The sequence below is a fragment of the Marmota flaviventris genome, chromosome 1 (assembly GCF_047511675.1).
Source record: "Marmota flaviventris isolate mMarFla1 chromosome 1, mMarFla1.hap1, whole genome shotgun sequence".
NCBI classification, from domain to species: domain Eukaryota; kingdom Metazoa; phylum Chordata; class Mammalia; order Rodentia; family Sciuridae; genus Marmota; species Marmota flaviventris.
Window position 1 is genome coordinate 27,815,573 of NC_092498.1, and position 11,728 is coordinate 27,827,300.

The 11,728-nt window shown below is 35.7% G+C and overlaps 1 protein-coding gene across 1 annotated transcript in view; it reads right to left on the reverse strand.

The window, feature by feature from the left end:
• The window catches only part of Znf804b (zinc finger protein 804B), a 536,248-nt gene extending 526,457 nt beyond the window's left edge, over window positions 1–9,791 (reverse strand). The window contains exon 1 of the mRNA XM_027956123.2: window positions 9,684–9,791. Within this exon, the coding sequence (XP_027811924.2) occupies window positions 9,684–9,791 (108 nt within the window). The remainder of the gene's footprint in view (window positions 1–9,683) is intronic.
• Between the last annotated feature and the right edge of the window lie 1,937 nt (window positions 9,792–11,728).

Sequence of the window (11,728 nt, forward strand, 5' to 3'; positions counted from 1 at the left end):
TTTTAGTCAGGAGCTTCATTGAGCTAAAATCAAGAGTTACTAAGGCTGCAATTGTCCTGAAGGTTCTATGAGTGAATCCATTTACTTCTCTTTTCCAGTTTCAAGCAGGGGCCTGCATTGCTGGCTTATGGCCCCTTCCTCTAACTTCAATGCCAGCAGCTTAGCATCTTCAAATCTCTCTCTGACTCTGACACTCCTGCCCCTATCATATGAGCAATACTGAGACCATCTGCATAAGCCAGGGTAATCTTCTCAGCATCCTCTATAAAATCATATCTGCAAAGTCCCTTTTTCCATGTACTATCCCGGATTTAGAGGTTTGAGGGATTAGAATGTGAATAATTTGGGAGTCCATTATTTTGCATTCCAAAGAAAAATATTAAAAATATGTAGAAGAGGCTAAATTAGATTGCTGAGGCCCTTTCCAATGTTCAGAATCTATAAATATAGAAAAGAAACAAAATATCTATTAACAATATAACAAAAGTTCACTTGTATTAAGAAACTGACCATGCTATAAACCTGATCTTCTTCTGAGGGTATTTCTACCTCTCTCTCTTTATATATACTCCAGAAGTCTGAATAGTCTACATAAAAAAATTGTTGTTTAGAAAAAAATCCAAGCTTCTCATATGAACAGTGGTCACATCCTGACTAATCCAAGAAAGGAAAAGTGCTAACAAAACCTTGGTAGAAGGTTTATGCCTTTCCAGGCACATGACAGTTAGGCAATGACCACCCTGTGGCTACACTAGGATTATACCTTCTCAAGGGTTACAGTGGCCACTGGCTGGTAATTACAGTCTGTCAACAAAAAAGAAAAAACTGAGTGTCACTATTTTTCCTCCTTATTACACACTCACTACTCATTCACACATTCCTAAATATCAAGGGAATTATCAAATTCTTAATCTGTACTTTATTTCACAGAAGCTATTAAATATGTAACAATGAAAAATATCCCAACTCAAGAACAAATTTCATCTGTTTATAGCCAATCTGCCATATCTTGTGGCCTTATGCAAAAGATGTTCTAAAAGGGTTACACTTTGAAATTTGGATTAATAGGAAATGTTAAATTATACTCAAAGCAATTGATCAAATTATCTTGGTAAATATTACAGTGAGAAACATTAGCATAAAAACAGTAACTACTTATTCCATCTGTGGAAAAGTTTGTATCCTGAATTATTATACCTGGGAAAAATTTCTATAGAAAAAAAATTTCTTCTAATGGAACCAAAGGAAAATACTTACCACAATTAAATTTGTATTGAAAGCTATTTGTTTTCTATCAACATCATTATATTAATTAACAGAAAGAAAATTATTTCAATTGAATTTTTGTAAGACTCAAAAAATTTTTCCCCAATGCAATATCAGATGTGTGTGAGTACACACAAACACATACAACATGAATAATAAAGGGATGCTAATATTTACTAAACACTCAATGAATGCCAAGTACTGGGCTTGAAAGGCAATATTAGCAATCACCTTTAGGCCCTGTGAAGAATTAGAAATTTAGAATTAGCTAAAAGAAGTCACAAGATTTCTAATAGAATAATTAGAATTTAAATTTAGGCAGTTTAACTACATAGCCTTCATTTTTGTGTGGGTGGGATGCCAGGGATTGAACACAGGACACTCATCACTAAGCCACATCCCCATCTCTGTTTTGTATTTTATTTAAAGACAGGGTCTTACTGAGCACCTTGCTTTTGCTGAGGCTGGCTTTGAATTTACAATCCTCCTGCCTCAGCCTCCAGAGCCACTGGGATTACAGGTATGCACCACTGCACCGGGCCATAGCCTTCCTTTTTGAATCTCTTGTAAAACTGCTATTCTATCATTAGTCAAAAGAAATAACAAAATAATATCAACAGTGAAGAGAAAGATACCTATGCATTCAACATACTACCAAAAAAATCAACATTTATGTAAGTTAATGTTCTTAATCCCTAAATATTTTCTATAAATTTTCTTAAATTTTAGTAACTTCAAAATTAATACATAGGAAAACTAAAATGCTATTCCAATTTTCTAGGTTTTTTTGCAGTGAAATTGTATAGGAGGTACTACTCATTGTATGTTTATATCTAAGCAGCTATAAAATCATAACATAAAAAGATCAATGACTAGGTGAAAATTTCCAGTATGCTCCATATCAGCTATACTGTTGTGACAAACATGTCCCTGGCAGTATCCTGAGTGATAGAAAATCTAATACTGTTTTATCCAACATTGTTCATTTATTCATGCATCTGTTCATTTACTCTACAAATACCCGTTGATCAAGTATCATAAACCAGAGGCTATGCTCAGCCTTGAGGACATAAGGGTGACAGAGACATACTACCAGAATTTCCCATTCTTTGGTAAAATGGAAACCACAAACAACTCAGCTCAGTGACAAGGTAAGCAAAGGGTAATGATGGCAGCATGTAAGACACAGTACTTGACCATGCTGAACTTCTTAATTAAGACTGTTAAGACATGGCCATACAAAATAAAGGGAAAAGAGGATTTGGGGTTGAGAAACAACATACACAATAGCGTAAAGGTCTGTAATCACATGTCATAGTTAAGTGTTTTGAATAGTTCACTATAACCAGAGCATAGCATCACATAAAAGAACAAGTAGAGTGAAAGATGAAGATGTGAGTGGAAACCGAATCATGAAGATGCTTAAATATCACCCAGGGATTTTGAATATTTTTATATATGCAAACATAATTATTATGGCCTGTTTCATGTCTCTTTACTTCACATTCAGGTGAAACAAACCAACAGGAAGTGTTAGATATAGGGGAGACTCCCTCTTTTTCATCATTCAAAAGAGTCCCCATGGTTATTTTCTGTTTAGAACATGACATTTGTTTCATTCACAAAAAGAAAATGCATATAGCTATTGCATGCTAAGAAAGACATTGAGGAATATTATTATTTATAACAAAATGGACATCTGGAAAGGACGTGTGAATGGAAGAGCTGGGAAATTACTGCTTGTCTGATACTGATGAAGTATTTAGGACAAGTAAAGTGCTAAGTAGCTGTGGGAAGAAGGGCTATGGAATCTTACTGGTAGGTACATTCTGGATGAAAAGGGGGTTGACTCTGTATTCTGAACTATAGATGAATGTTATGTGTCCATGATAAACAGAGAAGAAACATGCATGGCTGAGTCGGAGAACAGACAGAATAGGATGGTTCTCAAAATTTCAAGGAGATAGTGCATTTATATTTAAAAGTATTAGGTCAAGAGTTATTTGCAAACCAAAGAAAAAGATATTGAAAAAATTGACAATCATTTGAGTGAAAGGAATAAGGATTGTTAGGAAGATTTAATAAGGAGGCAGAATATTGGTTAGAAAAATCAAATTGGCAGAATCTGTTTCAAAATAAACTATATTCTGCCTCATACACCCACAGAAGAGTAAAATAAATTTGCCAAAAGGAATTTGCCAGTTGTCAAAGCCAAAAATTGGCAGCCCTAATTATGCTTGCTAGAAATTAACAGAATGAATACTCTCCATGAATCATTCCCAAAGCTGTCCAGTACAAAATCCTGAGTGGCATCCCATATCTGGGCATTCCATATTTTATTATTTATTTTTAGTTTGACTTGTTTTACCCATTAAAACAACAAAATATAATTTTCAAAAAATGAGAGACATGGGATATAAAATTAAAATAAGAGCTACACTGGGAATAGAAGATGAGGTGTGGATATCATGTTGATTTGAAGGTCAACATCAATCCCTATTGCTTCGCTAATCCCCAGATTTGCCTCTGGGCTTCCTATCAGCCCAAGAGAGGAAAAAAAGAAAAGAAAAAAGAAAAAGAATTCACTATATAGATTATTTTTCTGTGGAAAAAATATACATCAACAGTTCTTCAGAAGTATATTTAGATTTTTATTTCAAATTTGAATAAAAGATGAATTTAATTCAAAACACATTTTCAGGGTTCCATCTCTGGAAAATTAAAAATCATTAGTGAGAATATTTTAAAAAACAAATTAAAAATTCCTTTTTCCATTTTAAATATAAGTAATATTCTTTTAAAATGTTTTGATCTCAATTAGCAAAGAATGTCTTAGTTACAACTCATAATGTTGTCTTAAGTAGTAATTCAACTTTCTAGGATTTCAAGTTCAGTAAATTCTTCCAGTACAAGAAGACTATCTAACTTAGGGATCACTGTAACTATATTTATTATAATTTGTTACAAAGATATTTTCAAGCAAAATAGCATTTAAAATTTTGTATTCAGATTAGTTTCTTCAAAATATATACTAAAGATTTACTATGATGTTGTATACTTTCAGCAAGCCAACTTCCCACTTAAATGTATTTAATAGAGTTATTTGACATATATGCTACTCTTCTTGCTCCTTGATCCCAATTCAGCCTTAAACCTACTGACATTTCAAGCCCTGTTAATACTTAAAATATGAATAATGTGTATTTTAGTGCATATATATATTATACAATAAATATGTCAGTTTTAAAAACTATAAATAGCTAAGTTCTATGTCAAATCCATGCCAATTTAATTGACAAATGATGCCAACATATTTTATATTTATTGTATTCCCAGATTATAGAGCAGCAGCTTAAAATAGGTTATCTTCATTTTTGTTTTGTTTTATTTTTATCCTTTATACAAGTCTATCTGTATTTGTAAAAAATAATATATAACTGAATCTATTTTGATTTTTTAAATCAAAGTTCATTTAGGGATAATGTGCATTTTATGATAAAATTGTTGTAAGATATCAACATGTGATACTTTAACAAAGTGTCATTCAGTTAAAACCATGTTATATATCTTATTTTATATCTAAAAGAAGCAAATCAAGGTATATGATCCATCAAATTTTAACTTCGAAGTAAATATCATATAATCTAATAAAATCACAAATTAGAGCATTCAAATACTCATTTAATTCTTTTTATCATGGAAGTAAGTAAACATTTAAGCCCTAGAAAGGTGACACTTTCTCAGTAGGATATATGATAACTACAAGTTTCTGAAATTGGTTAGTCAGGGGAGAGAAGAAAGGATTGAAAAAGCCAATGAGAAAAGAGAAGTTTTCTTAATATGATACTTAACATAAATATATGTGTTAGAATTATAACTGAGTTGCTATTGAAAATATCTGAAAGTTTTGATGCAAAAGCAGTATTGTGCATTCATGAATTCAGGAGGAGGAAGCAGGTGCCTTCTCTACAGGAGGACATGTCTTCATAACTGTCTTTGGCTCACAAAAACTGAATCAGCATGAGAACATTTTTAATGTGTTTAACATGTACTTACTTATTAAGCATAATGAAAATATACACAACTGAATACTACTTCTCTAGAAAAACAAACAGGATTATCATTGTGCTCCTTTTCTCATTTAAGAAGTTCTCTGGGTGGGTACACCTTCAAGGAGATTCATCTTTTCTAGAACTTCTTTCATTTATGGATACACATTTATAATTTTAAAGAGGGAATTTTATAGAATTTGGGGTCTATTTAGAATGCTTGTTTATTTGTGTGGCACCTCCTTCTACTAGGCAATTTAGACAAATGTATAACTTAGTAAAAGGTTACTAAACATTTATAAAAATTCAAGAACCCAAAAGTATTGCTCAGATGACAATCCCAAAAATCACCTCTATGAGTAATACTTTAGGGGAATACAACAGGCATTCCTGGAAACATATTTTTTGGTGTCTAATTATGGTGCTCCTGGGAATAAGCACTTCATAAGAAATATCATTTTATCTAATCTTCAAAATATGAAATGTTAAATATTTGGTGCAGATAAAATACACAGCTATTGCTAATATTAATATTTAATCAACAGGTATCCTGGATAATATCCCTACAATTAACCACACAGAGACTAAATAAACTATAACAAAGGATGCTTAAATAAATCCAAACTTGAGATGATATTTTAGGCTACATAAAATAACTAAAAATCAATTCAACTAAATTTTTAATGTGACATTAAGGATACTCCTTGTTTTATTGAATTTGAATATGGTTACAGAAGAACTTAAAAGTTCCCCCAAATCCCAAATTAATCTATAGATATTTTTCTTAATTAATGTTTCAATTATTGTAACAAAGTTTTATCTTTATATGTTTGATGTTAAAAGACTATTATATACTTGAACACAGGCAACGATGTATTTATCTTATCTATGTTGTGTGTGAGCATACATATCTCATACTAATTTTTAAAGTCACCATCCAGTCATACTATTTTAGAGCTGAGAAAGGGTAGGGAGTAAATATCCTAAAATGTAGTAACATGCACATTTATTTTTCAAAAGTTGACTTTTACCATTAAGTGTTATGAAATACTCCCTTATTTTTCTTTCATTTTCCTTAATCTATCTCTGGAGTTAGAGCAACATAAACTATTTCAAATCAATTATTCACATTCTAATTACGATGGAGACACAATATGCTATTTTTATGCACAGTCTCTAAAAAGAACAGAGATACAGTGATAAGATATTTCCATGTTTTCATTTTGAAGATAGAAGTGAAATTTCACTCTATGATTTCCAGGTTACTTATCTATGAATATTCTTTAGGAATAAATTTTTTATCTTCAGAAGTAACCTATCAACTGTTTATTAAAAGAATTTCATATAAGAATCCAATATGTTTTCTAAATGAAATTACTTGAAATAAAAATATATACAAATACATTTATTCTCTTTTCTACTTTTAGTTTAATATCACAGATTTTATAGACATGTGATTTGACCATAACTGATTTATATAGTAAAACACTTTAAATATGAAACTGAAGACATATATCTATAAGACCGTAAAATGTCTAATCCACACTATGCAGGTGTATTTATATAACAACTATAAACAAGGAATGCTTATTATGTCAAAGAGAAGTTGTGGCCTTTGTTCTATCTATAACAGAATATAATATGGTCTTGTTCAATAATTATATTTTATTGAATATTAATAACAGGTACTACTTTTAAACAGCTCTATTGAAACAGAAAAATATAAATAAAATAGAAAGTAGAGACACTTGCATTCAAAGAAAAAAGACTCAAAAATTAAAGTAACAGGGAACTTTGTGAAAGGTAAATCAACTCATAATACCCCAATCTATAGTTCTAGATAAATGGAGTCTCAGTAATGGAAATAATTAAAGTCATTGAAGTAGAGGCCAATTTTAGATCATTCTGCTCTAAATTTGAAAACGTATTGTCAGAGTAGCTATGTTTTTTTAAGAATGACCTGTGAGCTTAATGTTTACACTTAGGGGGGATATCAACAAACATGTCAATCTGAATGAGACATATATCTAAATGTAACCTGATATATATATATATATATTAGTTTCATACTTTGCAATTCAGTAATAAAAGAGGCCAAAATACCCTCATTGAGAGACCAGGAAGTTATTCAACTGTGCCAAAGTCTAGGGTCCCTTTTGTGGTGACCTATTTTAACCTAGGAAAAAAGACTAAGTATTATGTAATGGGGAAAGAATCTCAGTTTGTTGGAAGACTCATCTCAGCAACCTGCCAATTTCAGAGAATGAATGAACATCAGTTAATAATATGGCCCAGGTCATGTGAGCAAATATTCAAGCCTTGAAAGCCATGCACATGCCATAGTAAAGTCTAAAAGAAGACAAAGTAAATCAATTTGGGTTTAGGAAGTACATATACAAGCTAAATCAGGGATCTTTCAATGATCCATATGAAATTTCAGTACACTAGATGTATAAATATCGAAGAGAACCATTCAGTGAGTGAAAGCATAGAGCCCTAATAACGAAGTAAAGAATTAGTATGGTAGTAAAAACTAGCCCAGTAGTAAATAAAAATAGGATGCCTGGTATGCCCTGATCATCCAGCACATCCACATTCACAGACCCAGCCTCAATGGAGTCAATCAAGCTTCTGGGAGATTAGTGACCAGAGGGAGGGAGGGAGGGAAGAAGGGAGTGCTCTTTTTCATCAAGTGACAGAAATTTCCTCTGTAAATGGTAGAGATTTGGGAAGATTAACACCATATTCCAATAAGTTTAACTAGAACTAAACAGTGTAGAAATTATGACATTTCTCTCCTTTTGTCCTGAGATCATTAAGACATATACACTACACCATACTATCCCAGTTCAGATTTCTATAACCTCGGGAGAGGTGTGGAGACAGCCACAGAGATTATGAAGGCATTGGAAAATAATACTGATGAGAAAATTGGAAGATTCTAGATTTACAAGACAAAATGAGCTTAAGCAGGAATTTGAAGGATTTAAGTCTGCTATAAGGAAGATTCTCCTGATACTGTAGGTTCTTAAACATTGAAGTGGTTTGCTGAAACTGCAGAAACTCCAATTTTGGGAATCTGTAAAAACAGGAAAGATAACAGATCTGCTTGCTGCTCAGAAGGATTGGATATAGGCCTTATTCAGCTGGAACTTCCCAAGGCCCTTCTAACCCTGTGATTTTAATTGTAAGTGCTAATATAAACAGTATTTTCCATGTAACACTTCTGACTCAGTACCATTTAGAATGGGGGAGGGGTGCAAAAAATACTTTTTACAGAACATAAAAGCAATGAGTTTGTCATAAGGAATCCTAGTGATATCTTTGAGTACTTATACCTTTTGTTTTTAAACTTCTCCTGCAAATCTTACAGAGAGCTTAATGAAATATTCTTATAATATAATGCAGTTTTGAATAGTTCATACCAATGAGCATTAAACTGCCATGGAAAGTACCAAACATAGTAAAAATCAGGCAAATAGGCAAATTAAGATTTTCCTCTTTATATCATACAGACTAAAATATTGTTTCTTTTTTTCCTTTACATTAGGCTCAAAGTTACTCATTAAGTTTGGATACTTACTTATTCATAGTCCAAAACATTTTTTTCTTGAAACACATCTGAGTCCTTAAAATAGTAGTTTATAGTATCAAGGATGAATTGAGAATACATTTAAGTCTTAGATTCTGATGCAAATGTTTTATAAAAAGTAGTTGAATAAATCATACAGTAAATAGATTGGCTAGTTTACTAAGCTAAAAAGAAGTCAGTTAAATTGAATGTTGATATATTTATATATAATATAACCAACAAAATCCGATTTGGATTCCCACAAAGGAACTCTTTTGCTTCCCCCTTAAAGAACCTACATAAACATTAGATTTAATCAAGTTTTAACAACCAACACCTTTTCTTTCGCCAATGAGCTGAGGCAAAATCTTTAAAGAGTTTATTATCTTATAAAGTAGCAGCAGCATTATTAATTTCAACTAACGACTTCACAAATGCACATTATAAAGTGCCACTCAAACTTTCTATACTTCCCAAATCCACAGATTCCTAAGTTGACAGCACCTTCACAGCCTTGCAGTTAACTGCATTCAGTAAATATTTGCATCCATAGCACTACAGATCCTAATGACGGTTCCAAACGCGCATGTAAACACACGCTCCTCTCTGTGTATTTGTCAATAAATTGTATAAACAGACATAGTGTACCTGTAGGCAAGGCTTGTGTCTTAGAAATTCCTCACCCACTCATTGTATCACGACAGTATCTCTCAATATCTTTTTTTTACTTGATGTTGATTTTAACGTGTGTAGTGTATGTGAGTGTGTGTGAGTATGCGTACACGCGCGCATATTACCGGTGAGGGGGATCCATTCTTGCAGAGGGGCCCTCTGAAGACTCCTTTAATGCCCCGGTAGTGCCCATTGCTGAGATGTCTCGAACTGATGACCAGGTAACAAGCCATGTGGGTCCAGGCGAGGGGTGCACAGTCTCAACTCCTCTCCAGATGACCAGCGTGGGAATGTGGGCTGGTTTCTCACCAGCAGCAGTGACTGCCACCTCCCGAGAAGAATTGGCCAGCAGCAAGCTTGGGACTCAGCGCCCGCGCGTTCCTGCTCCTCACGAGGCGCTGGGTTTCTGCTGCCAGCAGCGGCTGCTGAGACTGAGGCGTCGGTGGCGGCAGTGGCAGCCACACAACACTTAAGGGACCCGGCGAGCCAGTCCACATGCTGCTCTGACGAGGTGGCTGCTCAATCGCGGGCCAGATATCTTGTATATGTGTGTACACACACACACACACACCCACACACACCCACACACTAAAGACAACTTCCTGGGTCTGGGTCCACCAGGAAATTAGGACTCCGCCCCCCGCCCCCTGCCTTCGCACCTAGTGCACGCCCCTGGGGTGCTCAGGCGCGGGTCCCCATCTTCTGGCCCGGGTAATCCCGAGACGGGGCTATGGGATGCGGCGCCAGGAATTCAGCAGCAGCAGCCTGTGCCAGGAGAGTGGCGGGGAGTCCTTGGAAGCGCCCGAGCGCTGGCCCCCTCTGCAGTGGCGGGGAGAGGACGAAGGAAGCGATGGGCTGTCTGGGACGAGGACAGAGTGTTGGGGACGCGACGACTTCTGAGCGGGGGCAGTTAGCGCCGCGGCTGGGAGCCCTGGGCTCTGGCCACCCGGGAGGCTCCTGATACTCCGGGCGGCGAGGCGAGGAGGCGACAACTGCCGCGGCGGCCGCGGGAGGCATTCGGGGCTGTGCGACCCGCTGCTCCGCCTCCTGGAATCAGCCTCCCTAGACCCCGGTCCCTCTGCTCTGACTCTGAGCCAACTTTCCACGGTGTTTGGGGGCGGGCACCTAGGATGAATGGGAGGGCCTTGGCGGAGGAGACCGGCAGCCACGAGAGCGTTTTCTTTACTCTTTCGCTGCCTGCTCACCTTCAGCGTTTCTCCAGCGGCCGGCTGAAGCCGCGTTGGCAGAAGCAACAGCTCCCCAGCCGGCGGTAAGGATGAGCTGTTCAACCCCAAATAGGGCAGACCTATTAGATGCTCTATGGTAGGTAATGCATGGAGGAGGAAGTAAGTTTCAGGCGGAAAACTTACCTACCATATAGAAATCAAATATGAATAGGTGCATCTGCATATCTATGCACCTACCTTGAGTTCTAAAACTCACAACAAGCCTTCCTGAATTCATAAAGAGGCAAGATATTTTTGGTGGGTATAAGACCTCTGTTTTCACAACCCCCAACACGCACCCTCTTAAAAGTGATCTTCAACAGACGTGATTTCGTTTACTGTAAATTAAACCACCAGGGAGCGAGCTGCACTGAAAATAAAAGACCATTGCAAAATTGTGCTCTACCAAGAGAGGGAAGCCCTTCCAGGCTCTGGAATCAGTGTGCCCCCTCCTCCACCTCACAGCTGGCCTAATGAAGTTCTGCAGTCCCTTTCTGCCCCACCTCCTCCGCTCTGAGATGGGGATAAGCAGAATGGTCACCTCCTTTCCCTGTTTTGTTCCATTAATTGAAAGGTCACAGCTCTGCTAATGCTGGCTCCCAGTTTTTTCCCAAGTTTTCTCTAACTTTCCAGTCCCCAAGAATGATCCATTCACTTTTTGGTTGACATTGAGGACTTATCATACACAACAGAAGCATTAAAAAAAAAAAAAAAAACTAGTAATTTAATTTTTATTATTTAGGTAATTCATAAAGCTCTTAATATCCAACTATAACTTTGTAACTACTCAATAAAATCTTCACTTTTTGTTTACATTAGTACAATGCCTTAATGTCTTTTTTTATTAAGAAGCACATAGGTGTATTTCTGATCTGAAAGGTTTTAGATAATCTTATTAAGGTGTTTAGAAATACAAGAATACAAGGTATTCTTGGAATACAAGG